Source organism: Oncorhynchus tshawytscha, linkage group LG22 (genome assembly GCF_018296145.1).
Source record: "Oncorhynchus tshawytscha isolate Ot180627B linkage group LG22, Otsh_v2.0, whole genome shotgun sequence".
Classification (NCBI taxonomy): domain Eukaryota; kingdom Metazoa; phylum Chordata; class Actinopteri; order Salmoniformes; family Salmonidae; genus Oncorhynchus; species Oncorhynchus tshawytscha.
In genome coordinates, this window is record NC_056450.1 from 9,843,007 (window position 1) to 9,867,397 (window position 24,391).

Genomic DNA, 24,391 nt, shown 5'->3' on the forward strand with positions numbered 1-24,391 from the left:
ACCCTAAATGCTGATTGGCTGAAAGCTGGTATATCAGACCGTATACCATGGGTATGGCAAAACATGTATTTTTACTGGTCTAATTGTGTTGGTAAGCAGTTTATAATAGCAATAAGGCTCTTCGGGGGTTTGTGATATGTGTCAAAGCACTCTGCGTTGCGTCGTACATTATAATGATTTGACCATATACCACACCCCCTCGGGCCTTGTTGCTTAATCATATGCCGAGATTTGCAGATGCTAATGTTAGATGAGCAAGAAAGTGTGTATGTTTTCTTCTTCTCTTGTCTATCCTAAATGGTTACCGATTCTATTCCATTCCATTCAATGTATGATATTATATTATATCTATAACATGATCTTGTTCACAAGTCATCTGAACATGTTCATCTTTTAATTGTGCATCAATAAAAACGTGAAGATTAAATTGGCGTTTTCAAGGCTATTCGGTTGAATATACCTATTCACCATTTCAGTAGACTATTAGATTCTTGAAACAGGTCACACTCACACCATGCACGATACATTTTTCATCTCCGTCTTCTCATTAACTTCTAGGATGGCAGCCAGAGAGGTTACCGAGCGGTCAGTATGGTAATAGCGAGGCAGGCGAGCACAAGAAATCGTTGGGGACAATAGAAACTTATTTTTCATCTGTGCTGTCACGCCGGCGCTTTGCAGGCTACCCACCGTGCACCGTGTTTGTGGCTGAATATTCATAGTTCAGAGGAGCGACTAACCTCAAAGGCAGGCTACTCTTTTCGTGTGTGTGTGTGTGTGTGTGTGAGAGGGAGAGAGAGGAGAGAGAGAGAGAGAGAGAGAGAGAGAGAGAGAGAGAGAGAGAGAGAGAGAGAGAGAGAAAATAGCTACTGCAGATATTTTATTGACAGATTTTCACCTAACAGAATTCTGGCAGTTCGATATTTTCTTTTCATGCTACAATGGAAAATACTCATTAGTTGTCTATATGTACCCTGTAGAACCGAATTTGTGTTAATATATTACAATCGCAAGTACGTCTCTACAGGAATACATGGGCTACTGAAATCCCACGTCTGTCAAGATAATCGTCTGCTTCAACTGTCGCTTCTATTCAGTAGGTTATAGCTGCGTTGTGTCACGTGTTAGCATGAATAATAGGGCACGAATAGCCATAAATCTCAGAAGAAGTCTGTGCAAAATATGTGTCTAACTTACAAACAATCTAAGATTGTCTAGAAGAAGCCCAGGCCCAGGCATTGTAATGACGTTCAAAGGCATATATTTGTACAGTAGGCTATCTGGAAGCAAAGGTATACTACTACAAGTCTGCCTATACTAGTAAAACATGTAAGCAACCAGCGATCGTTTAAAGCGGACTGATTTAGGCCTACGGCGTTCTATAGCCCCATAAAACGCCTCAAACATCGCTGCCGAAAGTAATAAAAATGGCGGGCGCGCTCTACACATAAACAAACCATAAACATCTGCCCTGCTATGTTATTTTCACCAGATCATGTTGACAAATGACTAAAAGAAGACCACTACCTCGAATTTAGACGCTGATTAGCAAGCAGGTGATTGACCTCGTGTTCTGATCCTTCTCATGTTCTTATAATCCATCCCTGTCGTAGTAGGCTAGAATTTATTCTAGATGTATTTTAAATTATTATTATTATTCGTTTTTATTATTAGTCTATTGAGCCATAAAGTTCACAGACTGATTATGTGTAGGCCTACTGTCCTGTGATAATGTGGTCTCGTGCATAATTTAAAGGATGGAATACAAAACACGAATACATTTGGCCAACAGTTAATTACAGTATAATTGCGCCTGTAACGCATCTGTGGCAAGTGATACCACTCAAAATGGACAGTTTTATCTGCAATGATTTACTTTTCTGAACACAACATTGTATGGGGGTTGTAATGGATGATGCTATTTGCTCCGCATGCTAGGGCTGATGTCAAATGAATAACCTATACACGTGCACTTAGACAGCCACTTGTGTTGAAGAAGATGAAGCCACGATGGACAAAACACCTCCCTGAGACTCATTTCAGAGTAACGTAACACTGATTTGTTTACTAGTTGGATCACCATGTCATACCTATGTAGTGCCTTATTCAAATGTATGGACCTGTACATATCCAGAGAGAGAAAGAGAACGCGACGGAGAAAGGTATAAATTCATACTGCAATAATTCAACCATAATGTCAGTGATAATTTCATTATCATTAGCATCTACGTAATACTATTTTAAAGCAGTGAAATGTGTTTGACCTTGTTTGAAAGTAATTCAAAATGCAAAGTATTACATGTGTACTTGTACTTCAGTATACTTCGTGATGTTGTTTTTACCTAAAAAGCTCGTGTATACTGGTATACTAATTTGGTGTACCTCTGGTGTCCTCTTTCCCCTGATTTAGGCCCAATTCTAATTTCAAAAACTCTCGCTTAGTTGGAACTGGAACGTCTGCATAACATGTACGATTTACGCGAACGTTCATGGACTGTCTGAAGGCAGCAGCCGGATATTTTTAGATAGGGTTGCCTTTATTTTTGTGAATGAGGTAATCCTGCCGCTGTTTTACTTGCAGTAAGCAACCCAATTGTTATTGAGATTTTGCGTGCGATTGTCCATTCACATATATCACTCTACCTCCATTTCTATTTCTGGATAATAGTGATACTGATGATCACAATAATAATAATAGAACTGTAATGACAGGGTACACTTCACATAAGAGGTGTTTGTTTTGATCATTTGCATTGGTGACACAAATGGCGTGAGAGAGAGAGACAGCGAGAGAAAGAGAGAGAGAGAGAGAGAGAGAGAGAGAGAGAGAGAGAGAGAGAGATGATGCCCACAATGGCGACCGAAGGTACGTTCGAAAACCTTTGGTTCCTTATCCGGGGACTACCTCTCACTCTGCTATTGGGCCGTGGGGTCACGTGGTAAAAGTAACTTTACAGGGCTGCTCGCAAGTAGGAGGGCTTTATGGAGCAGAAAAACGACAAAGCTAGAAAAATTATTTTCCACTCCAGAAATTAATGATCATGAGCTCGTATTTGATGGACTCTACCTACATTGATCCGAAATTTCCTCCATGCGAGGAATATTCACAAAACAGCTACATCCCCGACCACAGCCCCGAATATTACAGCCGCGCAAGGGACCCTGGCTCTGGTTACCAGCATCACCATCAGGAGTTATACCCTCCGCGGGCGAGCTACCAAGAGCGCCAATATAACTGTGCAAGCATCCCTGAACCTGACACGCAAAGTGGACATGGACTACCCCATACTGCGCACCTGCTTGCAGGGAAAGGGCAGCCAGCCTCATGTGAGACCCCACAGCTACCCATGTCCCCCACCACCCCACCGGCTGCATCCTCCGCCTGCAACCAAGCTACACCGGAGCATCCAAACAGCTCAGCCTCCTCCAAGCAGCCCGTGGTATACCCATGGATGAAGAAAATTCACATCAGCACTGGTAGGCAACTTGTCTCTGTGTTTGTCTTTTCTCTCTCTCTCTCCACTCTCTCCTCCTCTCTCCTCCTTTCCTTCCCTTTATCGGTGCCTCTAACTCCCATCTCCTTCCCAGCCCCTGCTACGATAGGGGAGAAGCTTTTGAAATGGCACAATTGAGGCGGATTTACGACTCCGCGTCGGTAATTACACCCACCATAAATTTTATAGCCGAGGTATACTCTTGGCAGCCGTATCACCATGTGGCTTCTGCTGTTATGTAGCCTATGTGCGCGATGGAGAGAAGAGGGGAGAGATTAAACGAAAGAAAAAAGACTGCGCTTTGTAATCTTGCATTAATAATTTAGCGCATACTTGGATGTGAGTGTCTCCTAATTACAGAGAGATAGACAAGTTCTTAACTTCCCATTTAGATTCTTTCTCACACCAGAACTACCATATCTAGCCATTTATTCTGCCCATTCCCATCATATATCCCAGTTGAGGACACTCTTGTTTACTCCCTCCTTCCCTGCTTTTCTTTCTTTCTTTCTATTTACTTCTCCCCTTTTCCAGCGAACCCGAATTACAATGGAGCGGATTCCAAGCGGTCTAGGACAGCCTACACTCGACAGCAGGTCTTAGAATTGGAGAAGGAGTTCCACTATAACCGCTATTTAACTCGGCGGAGGCGCATTGAGATAGCTCATACATTGGTTCTCTCCGAACGACAAATCAAAATTTGGTTTCAGAACCGCAGGATGAAGTGGAAAAAAGACCATAGGCTTCCTAACACCAAAGTGAGATCCTCCACCACGGGCGTATCCTCCGGGTCCAACACAACCTCATCAACCGGCGCTGTCGCCACTTCCTCGGCCACTGGTGCCATTATTCCAAATGAACTTTCCGGAGGAGAGGATGGCGAGGATATTACAACGTTATAAGGCGAACAAAACAAAACACAAAAACACTTCAAGAAGGGAGATAGAGAAATGACTGATTATTTATAGAATAAAAGAATCAGTCATATAGAATATATTTTGTTTTCGTAGCTATTTGTGTGGTTTCATTTAAGTCCAAAGTTATATAAAATGCATGTTATATAGCATGGATTTATGCGAATACCGATGGATTCTTTTTACGCGACACAGGGTTTAAGTTATTTCATGCTGAATCAAAATGATGTTTTTATGAGAAAATGTTTTGAATGAAGGAAAAAAAATGTAGGCCTACATTTGATCTAAATGTTATGGTGGGCCATTCGTTTGCCCTGCTGCCCAAGGTGAAATGCACAATTTATTTATTTTAAGGGGAACACTGGAAGAATATCATTATTATCATAGTTATTTTTGGTAAAAATGCTGGAACATCGCGATGTGAACATCGATATTGCAAGGTGAATTACTTCGCGTGTTTCAAAAACAGGATTTTGAATTACAATTTAGTTTGTGGTGTTTACGTTGTGTTTAGCAGGTTATTGTAAAATGCAATAAACAGAGTTTAGTGTATTTGTGATAATCATATTGGTCAATAAAACAGTGAATGTCTACTAGTTTTTTTTCATGTTTGGATGGATTTTATTCATGACCAATCGAGGTCAAGTGTAATTTCTTTTGATAACAGAAGCTCATCCTATGATTTGGTGAACGTTATTTCAAAATGTTATGAAAGTCACAATTGACCAAGTACTGTATTTCCTTTATAGTTCAGCCTAACAAAGCATTTAACATTTGTTTGGCAAAGTTGTCCGTTTGCAACGTTCTCGAGGTTGGCATGTGTATCAGATTCACCATTCATATTCCCCCTTAATTTCTAATACTCCACAATAGACCTAATCCCTAATCCAATCATAATCAATGATTCTATTCCAAATAAAGGGTTATAGCCTGGCTGCATGCGTCCTACCCTACATGCTAGCTCATTAGTCTCAAGGACATTCAATTAACATGGCAAGCCATTCAACCAGGCCCTCAACCAGACTCCCTCTGTAGAATAGGCCAGTGCCTGACTTTCTGGAGCCCTGTTTCCTGCTCATTACTGAACCTATTGCTGCATATAACTCTGCAAATCAGTATCATATTGTCAAAATATGACCAAATAATCATTTGTGTTGATGGTATGGGTTGCTATTAATTCCCCCTTTGCCCCAATTACAGGTTGTTCTTCTTGTCTTCTAATAAAGTCAATAACTTGAAGTCTATGGGCGCCTTATCGTGGACAATAAAGTATACTATAGTTTACACAATATCGTACTAGTATCATATCCACGAGCATTGCCTCAGATTTTCATAGAATATCTTGTAAAAAACAAACAATAATTTGATAATAGTTTTTTATATGCATGCACACAGGCCTTCTCAATATGCAATCATTTCTACAGATATAAAATGGAATGTTAGTTTTCTGAGATTGTCATTATAAAAATAGCCTATGTCTGTTGGGCCCTGAGACCTCCCCGGTCAAAGTGAAGAGTATGCTTTTAAAAAGTGGCGCTCGAGCAACGTCATCGTCACCTCTGCGCTTGGTAAGTAGCCGACACTGCAAAAGTATCGTGGCGGGATTTTCCATAGGACTATATGGCAGTGTTGTGGATTTATTGTCACCATGCAACTCTAATAATACATAGGCTACTCATATTGTGCAATTTCTCTCCTGTAACCATGTCTTGCATGATGAAAAAGACCGTTCAGTTAACAGTTTTCCAAAACATTATTTCATTTGTGGAATAACTTTTTCTTATCCTGCTCAAAATGTGGTGTAAAACATGCCACGTTTGAAAAGAGCGCAAGCATTTGATAGATTATTAAAATGTGTGACTTGAATAGAAATTATAAAACGGCTTGCTAGATGGGGGGGCAGACGATCACAAAGGGGAGATGTAGTCTATTCTGAACCATCAATCTTAACGCCACAGAGTAAAATTATTTGGGACTGAATATATTAATTTGGCAACAGCCTCCCTCACAAAGAAATAAACCCAACTCACTAACTAGCAACTTTACAAATAAAACTACCAGGGACAAAAATGAAACTTAACACCTTGCCGAATTCCAGGAGCCTTTATGTAGCTGGCAGGGCCCGTTTTCCCAAAAGCATTTTAAGGATAATTATGAACTTAGCCTTAAAATGCTTTGGGAAACCGGGCCCTTGACAGTTGAGAGAATGTGTAGCTACTCCACAGTCTCAGCATCCCTCCAATCTCTTTCTAAAACCTGTCGCCTCCATGTCGCGAGGCTGAAAAGGTACTTTATTGAAGTTGGGGACGAACCGCGAGAAGGCCGAGTTCAGTCGGAGGGCACATTTTCTGTCCCATTAGGTCCGTTTCAGCCGGGATGGCCGACCTTTGCAACCCCTGTGACCTGACTGGCTCTCTATACGTGTACCTTCTGTGTGTGCCCTCGTAGGTGGTACCCCGTCCTTACGTGGCTTCGTCAGTGCGCTGGCCTTTGTGGGTTTTTCTGCTCGGGGCCCATTGAGGGGCCGGTGGAAGGGCACTTCTGAATGTGTTACTCTTTTGTTGCTCTCAGTGGTGACCCGATAGTGCGGTGAACTGTCGGCCACTTCTCTTCCATTGTGTAGGACCTAGCCCCCTTGGACATCTTACACATTTGAGGGACTTCCAAGTGGTGACTTTGGAGCTTCTGATCCGTATGCATGTGTGTGTTAGGCCTGCTCATGTCGAATGCATTATTACAATTTATAGGATTCTGCATGGGAAAACGTTGTATATTTGTGAAAATGCATCCATCTTGGTGCATAACAGCTTCAATATCATTATTGAACGTTACTTTTGGAATGAATATTATATAGACAAATATATAGGCTACGTTTATGTGGACATTTGCTCTTGCGTTGTAGGCCGAAATTAACAATTTAATGTATTTCAATCCAAGTCATGTATTTGATTCAATAAACGTTCTTAAGTTCTTAAGTCAGTTAATCACAAAATTAATTATGTGTTAACAGTTTGAGGCTACGAACAACCACGAACGAAAGCATTGATTTACAAAACTGATTCTGCAAGAGATCAGTCCAGGCATCTAGCCTAATTTGAGCCTATAATATTTCATCTACATTTTAACACCTACCTTGATAAAGCTCAAATAATGACAATATTATACAAGAAATGCACGTCTTCAACTTGTGGGCATTCATGGAGACAATGATAGGATGCTCCACCAGGACAGGACTGATTCCCCCAATATATACGATGGACGACGGTCTGAAGTGAATGGTCTCGCAGTGCACTGTGCAGGTGTGTGAAGTTATACAGCCACATGGTGTATTTTATGAGAAGCTTTTGCACCTCGTGTACCTCTCTTTGCAGTTCACTGATTTACTATGTACTGGTCTGTTACGATCTGTCGTCGAAGTGGGGCCTATACGAATACATGAATTAAACCACACCACGGCAGCATGCATCACACTCAGTAGAGATTCTTCAACCTGTGCTGGTTAGATGTTATATGGGTTAGGTGTAGATGTGTACATATGAACGAGAGTGGTCACTTGTAATTACACCATTTGTAACTATATTTAGATCATTGACGTTCAGTCGGACCTCTTAGAATTATTCGACATTGAAACCGTTTTAAAATGACTTGTGATCATAACATGTAATTCACGATTTTAGATATAGGCCTATGCCTTGATTTGCCCCTAAAACATATATCAAACCTATGCAGTTACTGTGGTCCATGGCACAAATATGTTGTAGCAAACAGGACGCTTACACACAACAGTTCTGTAAGCGATGAACAGCTTTCACGTGCTATAGAACAGTAATTGTACCATTTATCAGCATCTCCATAAAGCCACCTCACCTGACATTTTGTGCCCTGGAGATATTTGAGAGTAGGGGTTGCACAGAGGTTATGTGTGACAATACGTTTATTTTCACGTTGTTCAATATTATTTGAGTAAACACAAGCAGCAACACAAAAAAACCCCGTTATATCTGATTGTAATTTTCATTAATCGGACATAGCCCATAGGGTGCTCCAATAGGCCGAGGACGACAACACGTACAGTACACGGTCATTGAAAGAAAATATTATTGATACAGCACAGAAATTATGGAGGAAATGAACTTTTTCAAGTTATTTTCTTGTGACTTAAACAATCGAAGTTGTCCATTCACAGACCTTAGCCGCAACCTAATGTATTTTCAACTTGATTTGAAAGCTTACTTACGAGTTGCAGCTTTCAATCCAATCTACATGTTTATGTCATTACGAAGAATGCTAGTTTGAAAGTAGATTATATAGCCAGATACTGGTAATATAAATACATCTGAAAGTAGATTATACACTATGGGTTTAAATGTAAAGCAATTACGCACTAGTTCAGATGTAATGTTTTATTTGTAGCTACAGGCTAAGACCTGTCTTTTCATAATTATTTTGTATTTGTTTAATTGTTTAGCTTCGTGTATTTCAATTGGTGTGATGAATTCCCAAAAAGTAACTAAAGAATATGCTGCATTTTGTACAAATGTCGCCTATATTTTTGGAGTGTAGGCCTAATTATTTGATAACATTCCTGCAAAAGCTAAGCCATTGTGAATCTTGTCTCTTCAAAGTCTTTAGAGAATATTGAGAATGTTTCTCTCCATATGATTCCGGGGAATGCAGGCGAACATTCCACTTTGCAACATTGATTTATGGCAGGCCTCTGGCAAGGCATCTTTCTCTCTCACACTCTCTTGGCGGACGGAACCACGAAAATAAACTGGTTAAAAGAAGTGGAAATCATATATTCGAATTCCCCACCCCAAAAAACTGTTATGATGATCTTTGTGGTAATATTTGTAGATTTATATTAGTAAATTACTATGGCTATAAAAACATCTCTCCCTTGTTCAAGATGAGTGTCTTCTTCAACCAATTAATTTTTTAACGAAAGGTCTGACTCCAGACTATTGTGATGGGGATGGTGTAGTATGCAGAGGCGTAAAGTATTTAAGTAAAAAATACTTTAAAGTACTACTTAAGTATTTTTTTTTAGTATCTGTACTTTACTATTTTTTGACAACTTTTACTTTCACGTCACTACATGCCGAAAGAAAATAATGTTCTTTTTACGCCATATATTCTCCCTGACACCCACAAGTACTCTTTACATTTTGAATGCTTAGCAGGCCAGAAAATGGTCCAATTCGCACACTTATCAAGAGAACATCCCTGGTCATCCCTACTGCCTCTGATCTGGAGGACTCACTAATAACAAATGCTTTGTTTTTAAATGTTGTCTTAGTGTTGGAGTGTGAAAATTGTGCATCTGGTTTGCTTAATATAATGCATTTTCTACTTATTCCTACTTTTACTTTTACTTTTTATACTTAAGTATATTTTAGCAACTACATTTACTTTTTGATACTTAAGTATATTTAAAACCAAATACTTTTAGACTTTTACTCAAGTAGTATTTTACTGTGTGACTTTCACTTCTACTTGAGTCATTTTCTATTAAGGTTTCTTTACTTTTACTCAAGTATGAAAACGCAGTACTTTTTCCACCACTGGTAGTCTGTTTATACAGCAGTCATGGCAGCTGCATGAAGGCGCTGAGTTGAAACAGGGGTCAAATCTCATGTTCCAGGGATAAGGGAAATAAGGCTGCCCACTCTCACATTGACCAGACTTAATTAAGGAGGGGTGTGTCATAAATCCGTAAATCTAGTCTGTCCGTTCACCCCCAGAGGGGCAGATGCACCATGTCTGGCCTGTGTGCTTATGGGCATCTGTGTGTGTGTGTGTGTGTGTGTGTGTGTGTGTGTGTGTGTGTGTGTGTGTGTGTGTGGTGAATTGATTCTCAAATCTATTATTAATTAATTATTTACAAGTAGAAAAGTTGCCATCCAAGGCTCAATATTTAAAAAATATAGGGACTTAAAAGTTGTCAATACAATTATGGTTTTTCCTTTATAAACATCATAACATATGCTACATTTAACAGTTGTAATGAGGCCTACTGCAGTTACTTATAAAGCATTTATAGATATTAGTGTAACGTAATATAGCATTTTACCTAAGTTTCAGTCCCTGGTAGACAAGTGTCCAAGTATTGGTCTATATGAGACATGGATCAATGTCAGATATGGACTGAATGCACTGGACTGCTGCCTAAACGATAAAGGGAGAGTGATTAGTTGCAATAGCAAGTGAGCTACTCATAACTTCTTGTCTTCACTAGTATACCCAACAGATGTTTAATATGAATTTGATTAAATGTATTTCTCTGGACAAGTAACATACATTTCCAAGTTATTGTATAATTCTCAGCAGCCATCTGTTCTTGTCAGCTCTCCAAGTCTATGCAGGTCCATTAAATCAGGTGAGAGGTTGAGGCTTTGGATTGGGTTAAATTCAATTCAGGCATTCATTCCGAATGGTTCAGTTAAGGGTTAAGGTTTGATATAGGGTTAAAACAAATCTAAAATAAAATCATTGTCTACCACTGGGATTGGACACACGACCATCTGATCCGAAGTCATGGGATTGTGCCCATCCGCCACGCCTGTCCATAACACCAAGCCTATGGTAATAGCGCTCCGTGTTGCCCCTAGTGGCCGGTTTAGAAGGCATTTACCGACGTCTTCGGGACAAGTCAATCTTGAACAATCTGCCTGGTTGGACTACAAGGTTGCATTTGCTGAGTGTAGGCGAAAATGTATTTCTGTAGTATCAAAACTATGGCATTATTGCAGAACTCGATGGGTCCAATTGCATTGTAGCAGATACAGGAATCATGAAATTATTCCATAACAAATGTAGTCATTATTGATGCACAGTATATTGCCCCACCTGGACACTGTAGGGAATAATGAGATTGTGATGCTCAGATGCAAACTGGTAACAGTTCACTGCAGTATACTATGTAGGTATCATGTGTTTTGAGAAATAGAACATAACAGTTTTAGAAGTTATATTAGCCTACTGTTGGAACGTATTGGCAGAGAATCAATCCAAAAATACTACGTAATATAGAACTTCCATCCGTTCTAGAGATTGGAGGTCCTTTGGCCATGGCCGATATCCAAGTGCATGGGGTTATTGTAACAATATTTCACTCCCAGAAGCACTCTTCTGAAAGAACTGGTTGTTCAGTTTATGGTATAGGCCCTAGAGAGGGAGATACAACTGAAAAGTAGTGTTTTATGTCTATATTGGACACAAACCAACATGTTAATTTACTCAAATGTTCATGGAAATGTATGTCCAGAAACTAAGGATATATGTTGGCCAAGAAAGACAAAATAGCTAGTTTCACTTTTAATCTGTCGTTTTAATGGGTTATTATTTTTAGGAGTTGAAGCCAATAGCTATGGTTCAGCCTACAGTCTTAGAAAAAGCCTAATTTGGGGAACCTTTTGGTACTTTGGACAAGATAAAAGAACCTTTTACAAAAAAAGGTTCTACAGTGCCTTACGGTAAAAGGTTCTACAGTGCCTTCAGAAAGTATTCAAACCCCTTGAGTTATTCTACATTTTGTTGTGTTACACACTGAATAAAACATTTATTCAATGTATTTTTTCCTCCCCACTCTACAAACAATACCCCATAATGAGAAAGTGAAAACGTAAAAAAAACAAAAACATGTATTCATTTACATAAGTATTCACACCCCTGAGTCAATGCATGTTAGAATCACCTTTGGCAGGAATTACAGCTGTAGGTCTTTCTGGGTAAGTCTATAAGATCTTTGCACATTATTATTTTTATAATTCTTCAAGCTCTCCCTCGCCCTCCATTTGACAAATCGGACCATAATTCTATCCTCCTGAATCCTGCATTACAAGCAAAATTGAAAGGAGGAAGCACCAGTGGCTCGTCAATAAAAAAGTGGTCAGATGAAGCCGATGCTAAACTACAGGACTGTTTTGCTAGCACCGACTGGAATATGTTCCGGGATTCTTCAAATGGCATTGAGGAGTACAGCACATCAGTCACTGGCTTCATCAATATGTGCATTGATGACATCGTCCCCACAGTGACATACCCCCAACCAGAAGCCATGGATTACAGGCAACATCCGCGCTGAGCTAAAGGGTAGAGCTGCCGCTTTCAAGGAGCGGGACTCTAACCCGGAAGCTTATAAGAAATCCCGCTATTCCCTCCGACGAACCATCAAACAGGCAAAGTGTCAATACAGGACTAAGATTGAATCGTACTACACTGGCTCTGACGCTTGTCGGATGTGGCAGGGCTTGCAAACTAATACAGACTACAAAGGGCAGCGCAGCCAAGAGCTTCCCAGTGACATGAGCCTACCAGACAAGCTAAATTACTTCTATGCTCGCTTCGAGTCAAGAAACACTGAAACATGCATGAGAGCATCAGCTGTTCCGGACGACTGTGTGATCACACTCTCCGCAGCCGATGTGAGTAAGACCTTTAAACAGGTCAACATTCACAAGGCCGATGGGCCAGACAGATTAGCAGGACGTGTACAGAGGGGTGTCTTCACCGACATTTTCAACCTCTCCATGTCTGAGTCTATAATACAAACATGTCTCAAGCAGACCACCATAGTCCCTGTGCCCAATAACACTAAGGTACAGTGGCTTACGAAAGTATTCACCCCCCTTGGCATTTTTCCTATTTTGTTGCCTTACAACCTGGAATTAAAATAGATTTTTGGGGGGTTTGTATCATTTCATTTACACACTCACACTTTGAAGATGCAAAATGTTTTTAATTGTGAAACAAACAAGAAATAAGACAAAAAAAAACAGAAAACTTGAGCGTGCATAACTATTTACCCCACCAAAGTCAATACTTTGTAGAGCTATCTTTCTTAGCAATTACAGCTGCAAGTCTCTTGGGGTATGTCTCTATAAGCTTGGCACATCTAGCCACTGGGATTTTTTTCCCATTCTTCAAGGCAAAACTGCTCCAGCTCCTTCAAGTTGGATGGGTTCTGCTGGTGTTCAGCAATCTTTAAGTCATACCACAGATTCTCAATTTGATTGAGGTCTGGGCTTTGACTAGGCCATTCCAAGACATTGTGTTTCCCCTTAAACCACTCAAGTGTTGCTTTAGCAGTATGCTTAGAGTCATTGTCCTGCTGGAAGGTGAACCTCCTTCCCAGTCTCAAATCTCTGGGAGACTGAAACAGGTTCCCCTCGTGGATTTCCCTGTATTTAGCGCCATCCATCATTGCTTCAATTCTGCCTCTCTGATTAATGCCCTCCTTGCCTGAGTTTTGGTGGGAGGCCTTCTCTTGGCAGGTTTGTTGTGGTGCCAGATTCTTTCCATTTTTTAATAATGGATTTAATGGTGCTCCATGGGATGTTTAAAGTTTTGGATATTTTCTCCGGCCTGTTTGGAGAGCTCCTTGGTCTTCATGGTGTCGCTTGCTTGTTGTTGCCCCTTGCATAATGGTGTTGCAGACTCTGGGGCCCTTTAGAGCAGGTATATATATACTGAGATCATGTGACACTTAGATTGCACACAGGTGGACTTTACTTAACTAATTATGAGACTTATGAAGGTGATTGGTTGCACCAGATCTTATTTAGGGGCTTCAATAGCAAAGGAGGTGAATACATATGCACGCACCACAATTCCGTTTTGAATTTTTTTAAATTTCACTTTACCAATTTGGACTATTTTGTGTTTGTCCAATACATGAACTCCAAATAAAACTCAATTTAAAAGACAGGTTGTATTGCAACAAAATAGGAAAAATAGCCAATGAATACTTTTGCAAGGCACTGTTATCTGCCTAAATGACTACTGATACATACACTCACGTCTGTAGGCATGAAGAGCTTTGAAAGGCTGGTCATGGCTCACATCAACACCATTATCCCAGAATCCCGAGACCCACTCCAATTTGCATACCACCCCAACAGATTCACAGATGATGCAATCTCTAGTGTACTCCACACTACCCTTTCACACCTGGACAAAAGGAACACCTATGTGAGAATGCTATACCATTGACGACAGCTCAGCGTTCAACACCATAGTGCCCTCAAAGTTCATCACTAAGCTAAGGACCCTAGCACTAAGCACCTCCCTCTGCAACTGGGTCCTGGAAATTCTGATGGGCCGCCCCCAGGTGGTAAGGGTAGGTAACAACACATCCGCCACGCTGATCCTCAACACGTGGGCCCCTCAGGAGTGCGTGCTCAGTACCCTCCTGTACTCCCTGTTCACTCATGATTGCACGACCAGGCATGACTCCAACACCATCATTAAGTTTGCCGATGACACAACAGTGGTAGGCCTGGTCATCAATAACGACGAGACAGCATATAGGGAGGAGGACAGAGACCTGACCGTGTGGTGCAAGGACAAAAACCTCTCCCTCAACGTGATTAAGACTAAGGCGATGATTGTGGACAACAGGAAAAGGAGGACCAAGCACGCCCCCATTCTCATCGACAGGGCTGTAGTGGAGCAGGTTGAGAGCTTCAAGTTCTTTGGTGTCCACATCACCAGGACAGTCGTGAAGAGGCAACGACAAATCCCCTCAGGAGACTGAAAAAATTTGGCATAGGTCCTTAGATCCTCAAAAGGTTCTACAGCTGCACCATCGAGGTCATCCAGACTGGTTGCATCACTGCCTGGTATGGCAACTGCTCGGCATCCGACTGCAAGGCACTACAGAGGGTAGTGTGCACAGTCCAGTACATCACTGGGGCCAAGCTTCCTGCCATCCAGGACCTCTATACCAGGCGGTGTCAGAGGAAGGCCCTAAAACTTGTCAAAGACTCCAGCTACCCTAGTCATAGACAGTTCTCTCTGCTACCACACGGCAAGCGGTACCGGAGCGTCAAGTCTAGGTCCAAGAGGCTTCTAAGCAGCTTCTACCCCAAGCCGTAAGACTACTGAACGTCTAATCAAATGGCTATCCAGGTTATGCCTCCCACCCTCTTTTACTCTGCTCCCCTCTGTGATTATCTATGCATAAGTCACTTTAATAACTCTACCTACATGTACATTATATACAGATCAACTCAGAAGTTTACATGCACCTTAGCCAAATACATTTAAACTCAGTTTGTCACAATTCCTGACATTTAAAAAATTCCCTGTCTTAGGTCAGTTAGCATCGCCATTTTATTGTAAGAATGTGAAATGTCAGAATAATAGTAGAGAGAATGATTTCTTTCAGCTTTTATTTCTTTCATCACATTCCCAGTGGGTCAGACGTTTCATACACGCAAATAGTAGGTGCTAGCATTGCCTTTAAATTGCTTAACTTGGGTCAAACATTTCAGGTTGCCTTCCACAAGCTTCCCACAATAAGTTAGGTGAGTTTTTGCCCATTCTTCCTGACAGAGCTGGTGTAACTGAGTCAGGTTTGTAGGCCTCCTTGCTCACACACGCTTTTTCAGTTCTGCCCACAAATTTCCTATAGGCTTGAGGTCAGGGCTTTGTGATGGCTGCTTCAATACCTTGACTTTGTTGTCCTTAAGCCATTTTGCCACAACTTTGGATATATGCTTGGGGTCATTGTCCATTTGGAAGACCCATTTGCGACCAAGCTTTACCTTCCTGACTGATGTCTTAGGATGTTGCTTCAATATATCCACGTAATTTTCCTTCTCATGATGCCATTTATTTTGTGAAGTGCACCAGTCCCTCCTACAGCAAAGCACCCCCATAACATGATGCTGCCACCCCCGTGCTTCACAGTTGGGGGGGTGTTCTTCGGCTTGCAGGCCTCCCCCTTTTTCCTCCAAACATAACAATGGTCATTATGGCCAAACAGTTCTATTTTTGTTTCATGAGACCAGAGGAAATTTCTCCAAAAAGTGCATTTGCAAACCGTAGTCTGGATTTTGTCTGGCGGTTTTGGAGCAGTGGCTATTCCTTGCTGAGCGGCCTTTCAGGTTATGTTGATTTGGACTCGTTTTACTGTAGATATAGATACTTTCATACCTGTTTCCTCCAGCATCTTCACAAGGTTATTTGCTGTTGTTCTGGGATAAATTTGCATTCTTCGCCCCATAATACGTTCATCTCTAGGAGACAGAATGCGTCTCCTTCCTCAGCGGTATGACAGCTGTGTGGTCCCATGGTGTTTATACTTGCATGCTATTGTTTGTGCAGATGAATGTGGTACCTTCAGGCATTTGGAAATTGCTCCCAAGGATGGACCAGACTTGTGGAGGTCTACAATTTGTTTCTGAGGTCTTGGCTGATTTCTTTTGATTTTCCCATGATGTCAAGCAAAGAGGCACTGAGTTTGAAGGTAGGCCTTGCAAAAAAAAAAAAAAATTTTTTTAATGACTCCAACCAAAGTGTATGTTAACTTCCGACTTCAACTGTATGTGTGAGGCTTGGGGGGGTTGAGAAAGGAGCAGACGACACATTTTTGATGTTTTATTGTATTGTTATTGTAAAGAAGTCAGCCAGAGTTGACTTAGGCCATCATTCAAACAAGGAGATACCTGCCTGGCCAAACTATGTTTGCAAATAATGACAATGCATTCTAAAAACTATGCTGGTATACATTTGTGCTTTCATTAATTGTTTATTAAATTATATTCTGAGCTCAAAACATTGTTGGTTAAGGGTAGTAGCCATAATTCATAAATGGCACCATGCAGGGTTCCATATGGTACCATTTTGTTTTAGTGAAGAAGAACCTCTAGGGTTCTGATAAAAGAACCCCATAAAATGGTTCTACATAGAACATTTAGGGGTTCCATACATAAAGCACGCAATATAACCTTTTTGGTTCTATAAGGAACCGTTTTTTCTAAGTGTATTGCATGTACATGTCCTATTTATATAGGTCAAGACATTAACACGTGTTCTGGGAAGAAAGGAAATTGACAATGTGTGTCTTTTACTTTTCCTCATGTATGAAGTGTGCAGTGCTCAGCAAAGTCTCCGGTCCTTTCATTTCACTCTGAATTGTTTACAGCAATGTAGGGCACCGGGCCAATAAATCTCCCGCGTGCTCTGCCGAGACAGGTCCATTTGTATGCACCGTTTTAACCGACAACATCCTCTGCCCATTAACGTCCTTCCACGAGCTCTCTGTCTCCTCTTCTCTGTCCGCCGAAAATACATTATGGGCATGGATGCTTTTTGTTGAGAAGAGCAGTGTGGAGAACAGTGTTTTTGGAACAAAGGGGTTCGGAATTTTGCTGCTAGTGCTAAGGCCTACATGGTAGCCATGTCAACACGAAAAAGCCCACATTAGTGGAAATGCTATATGTTGTGAATTATGATATATTGTATGTTAAAATCCTCAATCGTTACGAAACTTTTTCAATGTTTCCTCGGCTGTTTGTGTCAGCCACCAAGCCGTGAAAAAGGGGTTGACACCCAGAGGGACTGGCGCGCGCTTTGTGCAGACAAGAGAAAAATGATTTATTGCCACTTGGGCGGTTCAACCAGAGTTCACGGATAATCGTGGTGTAGGCGCACGGATGAGCTAAATTATGTTCTTGCTGAGATAGTATATCACAGATTATATTCTATATATATCCAACACAGCCGAGTGTTCAACGATTTGAAACAAAGAAAACAAACGGAATTGAATTCCTTTCCTCTCATTTCTGACGTTACAGGTTCACAATATGATGATGGTAATAATAACAATCATAATGTTATCCTTATAATTATCCTAATCCTAATACTGTACTGAGTATGTGTAGTCTATATATCGAAATTGATCATGGGTGAGGAAAATGAAAAAGTGACTAGGATATGACTATGACCCATAACTCGATTTAGCTGAAATTCAAGTGGAGTATTTTGTTTAACCTTGATGGTCAACTGCATTGCTCTCCGTGAACATTTGATGTTGCCGGAAATCCTATCTCTACCTGCGTGCTATTCTTGTTGTTCTATTATTCTAAATGATCCCGTCAAAAAAAGGTCCTTTAATCGTTTTAACCTACAATATTGAGAACATGATATGCTCCTTCTTTATGTTCAAATAACGTATTGGCGTGAGTGTGTGACGTGTGAATGGAGGATATGAATCAGGGAGTGAGGTTACCCTTGTGGCGGGGCTAGAAGGAGGGTAAACGGAAGAGGGATTAAATCAGAGCGGTGCTGTGAAGATGCTGGCTCGTCCCGGCTAGGCGATCCAGAGTGCATCGTCCATCACGGTGCTGCTGGAAGACATCTATTGAGGATTCTCCTCAACAGATTTGTTATATTATATTGTAGAAATACTAGTGAAAATATATTGTTGTAGGCCTAGAATCTAATCAACATTTTCTGATAATATCATCCTTAGTCCACGTACACTTTAAAGCCACCAGAGCCCTAATCTCTACATGGCTCTGCTGTAGACCATGCTCGTTTGGGTAGGGTATATAGCTAGCTATATAGTCAAATTTTTTATTGTAATATTTACATTGGCCTAAACATTATTGCAACAGCACACCTCCAAGTTAAATGACTAACAAGTTCCTGAAGTCCATAGGCTATTGCTTTGGTGTTAGCGTTGGGTTCGTATAACCCAGCCAGCCAGTCATTTTCCTCCCTCTTTGTCTGTCCGTCCATACACACGGGTTTTATCAATCGAAAAATACCCTGTAATATGAATGTTGTTGGGCAGAGCAAAACACATCCACGTGGATATTGATTAGTAATCGCAGGTAGCCAGACATTTGAGGTAAAAAATACTATTATTTTCGATATTCTTTTGTGGTCTTCTCATTCTCTTTGTGTGTGGCAATGATTGTCAAAAGCCTTTGTTTGACCACTCCCATTGACTCTATTCGAATCTATTCCAAGTCCTTTAATCTAAGTAGATAAGTGCACTGCTCACTTGGATGGTTCCCTCCCTCAGTGTATTAGCATACAACCACTATGAACTGAATGCATATTCACAAGCAAATAGAATGAAGTAAATAGACAAAAGTATAGTTTTAAGGCCAAGCTTTGTATATCCAGAGGAATACCATTCACAATGGTTGGTCCTCATTTTTAATATAGTAATAACACTTCAACAAACAGCACACTCATGTTACAATAACACATTCACGAAAATTACACATTTTAGTCAAATGTCATTTTTTTTGTATATCTCGCGATAGCATTGATATTATCCAAGTAGGCTAACATACTACTTATTCGATAGTTTCCAACAAGGAGCATTGATATAACCTACCGGGGAAGTTTTAAAAAACGATGCAACTTTCATTGCGCTGGATTTCCATTCGAATTCTTCCCACCATGTGGTACTCTGTAAATAAAAAACGAATAGATATTTAGTTCCAAATGATGCGTTCAGTTGCGTGCCTCTTTTTCTGTCTATCTCTTACTCACTCTCTTACTCTCTCTCTCTCTCTCTCTCTCTCTCTCTAGCTCTCTCTCTCCCTCCATCTTCCCCTCTCTCGCGTTCTAAAACTGCCAACATACACTGCTAGTCCTCTCTTACTTTTCATACACTAATTAGTTGTTTTCATCCATAGGTGAAGAAACCCGTGCTTATTGCAATGCTGCCTGAAGAATGGGAGCGGGTTCCTCCAGCGCGATTAAGTTCCTTTCGGACGGTTTGCAACTCCAGCGCGCGATTATTGGAGGACGGCCCCACGTGACTTCACGGTTTACCCCTCTGGTAATATTATTCAATACAGTCTTAAAGCTTATTTAAAGTCTTCTGCATAAAGCTTTTACATTTACGTTCGTTGTAAAAGCTATATATTTAACATGCAAAAGTGCATACCTTCCCAACATTCAGGGCGTACCCATAGTTATATTTATCAGAGTGAATTTGATGAAGTGCACCCTGCTAGGTCTATGGACCAGCACCAGTCCCTTCTCCCATGTCATCTACAGGGCGAACACAACACTGCAACCGAACCTGCTGGATGCGTCACCGGACACAGTGAGGGAGGCCACGCGCCACAATTCCGAGAGATTCCACTCTTCCAGCGTTCAGTCACCTCTTCTGCTTGTATCAGCTGTACGCCGTACCCGACTGACCCGTTATGGGGCACCCCGGACCCGGTGGATACCCGCCATGCCAAGGGCAAAGCAGTCGTCAGAGACAAGAGGTGCAGTGCATCCACTTACTCCCTCTCACCGAGGCATCTCTTCCCTTGGATGAGAGAAACTCGGCATGACCTACACCAGAGTGCATCGGACTCCAACGAATTAGGTCAATATAATATCATATTTGAATATAGTACAGTGTCATAATGATGAATGTGCATATGACTGTCCATATTATCCTAGCCTATATCTGCATTTACCTAGTCTTCAAACGTATTTGATCAGAACATTGCACACCTTATAATTTTGGTGCCAAAGGGACATTTGTGAGTTATGACTTGCTCACATATTAACATAGAAAGAATAAGTATTAGGCAATAATTTTTGTTTTAACCTTTATTGACATAATATAGAGTTTAGATGTTGTCTATAATTCTCTTTTTATTGACCAGAATTATGCTATGCCTACACTTTTAGAAAACAAGGGTGCTATTTAGAACCTAAAGGGGTTCTTCAGCTGTCACCACAGGAGAACCCTTTGAAGAACCCTGTTTGGTTCCAGGTAGAACCCTTTTTGGTTCCAGGTAGAACTCTTTTTCACAGAGAGTTCCATGTAGAACCCTTTTTTCACAGAGGGTTTTACATGAAACCCAAAAGAGTTCTACCTGTAACCAAAACGGGTTCTACTTGGAACCAAAAATGGTTCTCCCACCCTCCTTTTCTATGAGTGTATATACACATACATATGTTTGTGTTACATTTGAAGAAATTTGAATAATACGTTTGAACAACTCCTTATGTTAGTTCTCAATTCTTTCACACACGATCATTTCCTCCTAAGTAGGTCAGATATCCAGGTGTAAACAGGGACTTTAAACCCTGAATACAATAGTCACTGACAGGATTGTTGTGGCACATCTGACACTCTGACGGTGGTTGTTTCCAGTGGTGGTCCCAAGGCACTCTTTAAGTGATTGAGTTGACAGGTACACTACTGCCGTGTGTAGATGTGATTAATGCGTATGTAAGACGATTCCCTGAAAAACAACTTTCTCAAAACACTATCATCTGAGACAAGCTGTAACTGGTGTTATGTCCCAGACACTTGCAGTGCATTATCAGCAAGGTATAGATGTGTTTCTCTCTTAGGCCCACGGGACAGGTCTCTCTTGGGCTAGTCATGAACACAAAGCATTTGATGCAATTAAGGAGAGATGGAAGCTTTGAAGGAAACACATGTAGCCCTTTCCTGCAGTCAATGACCAAAAGTGCCCTCTTTGGCATTATGAGTGGAAAGTTATTCATATTCATCATAATTTCATCATTAATAAAAAAACTTTTTTTTTTAAACAACGGAAATCTGGTGGTTTCTATGTCAAATAGTTTTGTTATATTTCAGGCTTCTGTGATGTATATGAAGTGTAATATTGGGATGCAACGTCACAATGTAATACATTTCAACTCTATATCTGACATGGTACAGGTGTCTTCTTTTCTTAAGTCCATCGCCATGTGTGTGAGGTGTGTACTTTTGTTCCAAAGTAGATTTGGTTAAGACTACCAAGAAACACTGTGTGACCCTGATTTAGCCCACTGCAGTAAAAGGTTAATTGACTCCCGAAAAAAACAATTTATCCCAGGACACTTTACAAGATGCCTATTAGGATTCCTAAGTCCCTCAGTTAAGCTTTTCCCTTTTTACGCCAGCTAGGCAGAAGCTCGCCTGGGTGCCCGCTAGCTGACTTTTAATTGACTGCTCCTTCACATGTTCCTTTTGTCATTTCCCCAGGTGATTCAGTGTGCAGTCGTAACGAGGCTGGTGGTCTCCCAAGTAGAGGAAGAGACGGAGGGCGAGACGGAGGGAGGCGAGCGAGGACGGCGTTCACCAGTACTCAGCTAGTGGAGCTGGAGAAGGAGTTTCACTTCAGCCCCTACCTATGTCGACCACGCAGGCTGGAGATGGCTGCGGGCCTGAGGCTCACAGACCGGCAGATCAAGATCTGGTTCCAGAACCGACGCATGAAATACAAGAAGGATCATAAGGAGGACAGAGGGACAGCGACTGAGACACCGTCGCGGTGCCTCTCTACCACCACACACATGCCATCCCTCAGCCCAAGGTCCTCTGTTGGAGTTGGGTACTCGGGATTCAGAAGTGCTGGTCTGGTGAGAGGGACTCGGTCTCCAAACCTTCTCCTCGTTAATTGTGATCGTACCCCGGCGTCGGGTTCTCACAGTAAGGCCAACACCAGTGACTGTTTACGTGTTACTCCCATGGACCTTCCCCAGCTCACCACCGGAACTGCGACTGACTCTGATAGTCTGCAGTCGGCCCTTACGGTTGTAGACAGCGGATGTTTGTGCACGGGTCTCTCCAAACTCGCCCCAGGGCACCTATCCTCTTATGTTGACAGTGACATCAGTGCATATTTCAGATGTAGAGGATGCCTCTTAGACCTAGAACCCCCTACACTTACTCACCTGTAAGAGCAGGCCTATGCCACAAACCTAAACACCTAGACCTTCAGTAATATGTGTGTGTGTAGGTGGTCAATTCAATCAAACCAGCATTGTGGAGGCTAGCTTTCTTTCAACTTTCTGATAGTGGCTCACTGAAGAATGCAGATTTATTACCTATAGGGTTTCCAGTATCCTTATAGGTTTCTAGTCCAAAAGCGACCACTACTGCCCCCTCTGTTCCTGTTACACCTTGTGGCAAAATGTTATCTTTTTTTAATCAAAATTGACATGATTTATATTAGCAATAAAATCCTCAAAGACATCCTGCTACTGTTTTGCATGTCGAATGCATGTTTAGAACACATTACCAATCCATTTTTGTATTTTCATGTGTCATGGCTTTGTGCTTGTCGTCTATTTAAATCAGAGAGAAAGGGATTTTACTTTAAGGTATAGGTATCACGTGTTACGTTATGATCTCGTAATGATCCTGATGAAGAGATTTTTGTCTGTCGAAACGTCGGTTATTCAATTATTGCACCTGAGCTCCTAGAATGTGAGGCTCTCCTTTTCTTGTTCAAGTTGTTCTAACTCCGCAAGCCAGCACCTCGCCGAAACAGGTGTGCGTTTCTTTCGCCTCCAGAATGATCCTGTAAGTAGCGTAACGTACTAGCGATCAGTTTTGTTTTTTTCAAGAGATCCTAATGTGTCAAATAATTGTGGCGGCCATATCTGTAAATCAGAGAGAAAGGAATTTGACTTCGGCTGTAGGTGTCATGTGTTAGGCCATGTTTTGTGTTCTTATCATTAAATAGCTGTTCGTTCGTGTGAGTTTGTGTAAGTGTGAAAACACAGAAGCATATGTTCATATTGAATGAAGTTCTATTTTTGTTATATATGTGTTTGTGTTGAGAATCCTAGAATCCTTCGTTAAAACAATATCAACATGTCTCCCTGTCCCTGTTTCGCTAAAAAGCTAAGGGATGGGGCTGGAGAAATGTAACTACTCTCAAATTCACAGACAGCGCTATGGATGCAAGGACTGACCATCCATGATTTCAAATGTATCGTTTTAACCATGTTTCGAGGCTATACAGTGTTTGTTTACATTTACATTGTTGACAAACATTGGGGTAAAACAAGCTTATGTTTGTGTTCTGATAGGGTACGACTGTTGAACTAAGCTCATGAGGCATTTATAAGTTATATTCTTCAAGAGTCAATGGGTATATGTCATTAATCTATAAATTAAAACTGGATGCAGAAACTAAGGATCATAGCTTTTTTTTAAAACGTCTTTGATACTGTTCTTGATTAATGAGATGCTTAATAAATGCATTTGTGGAAAATCAATCTCAGTGGAATCATTATCTTTATTCATTTCTTATTAGAATGACTTCATTCTCCAGCAGCATTTTATTGAGATTAAAGAGTGCATTCTACTTCTGGAAAACAAGTTTTGTAATAAAATTAGCCCATACTGTGGAATAGATTCAATAAAAACTCTGTGATATTATGTTTTCATGTTACACAATCTCTGGGCACCACTTTCCCTGG

The 24,391-nt window shown here is 41.0% G+C and overlaps 2 protein-coding genes across 3 annotated transcripts in view; both read left to right on the plus strand.

The window, feature by feature from the left end:
- Positions 1-24,187, plus strand: part of LOC112221728 (homeobox protein Hox-C3a) — a 42,589-nt gene extending 18,402 nt beyond the window's left edge. The window contains exons 3-5 of one of the 2 annotated variants that reach the window (XM_042303697.1): positions 19,852-19,997; positions 20,219-20,540; positions 22,164-24,187. In XM_042303697.1, the coding sequence (XP_042159631.1) occupies positions 19,890-19,997; positions 20,219-20,540; positions 22,164-22,861 (1,128 nt within the window). In that variant the 5' untranslated portion in view covers positions 19,852-19,889 and the 3' untranslated portion in view covers positions 22,862-24,187. Of the gene's footprint in view, positions 1-19,851; positions 20,541-22,163 lie in introns of both variants that reach the window. The other variant, XM_042303696.1, reaches the window with a different exon arrangement.
- Positions 2,904-4,995, plus strand: LOC112221729 (homeobox protein Hox-C4-like). Its single transcript, XM_024383995.1, has 2 exons — positions 2,904-3,477; positions 4,029-4,995. Exons 1-2 carry the CDS (start codon positions 3,036-3,038, stop codon positions 4,394-4,396), a joined length of 810 nt encoding a protein of 269 aa, XP_024239763.1. The 5' UTR covers positions 2,904-3,035; the 3' UTR covers positions 4,397-4,995.
- Positions 24,188-24,391: the final 204 nt, after the last annotated feature.

Excerpts from the sequence above, each read along its gene's own strand:
- LOC112221729 (XM_024383995.1), top strand. The coding sequence starts at position 3,036 with ATGATCATGAGCTCGTATTTGATGGACTCTACCTACATTGATCCGAAA. Across the intron at positions 3,478-4,028 it reads GAAAATTCACATCAGCACTG|CGAACCCGAATTACAATGGA; the intron begins GTAGGCAACTTG and ends CCCCTTTTCCAG.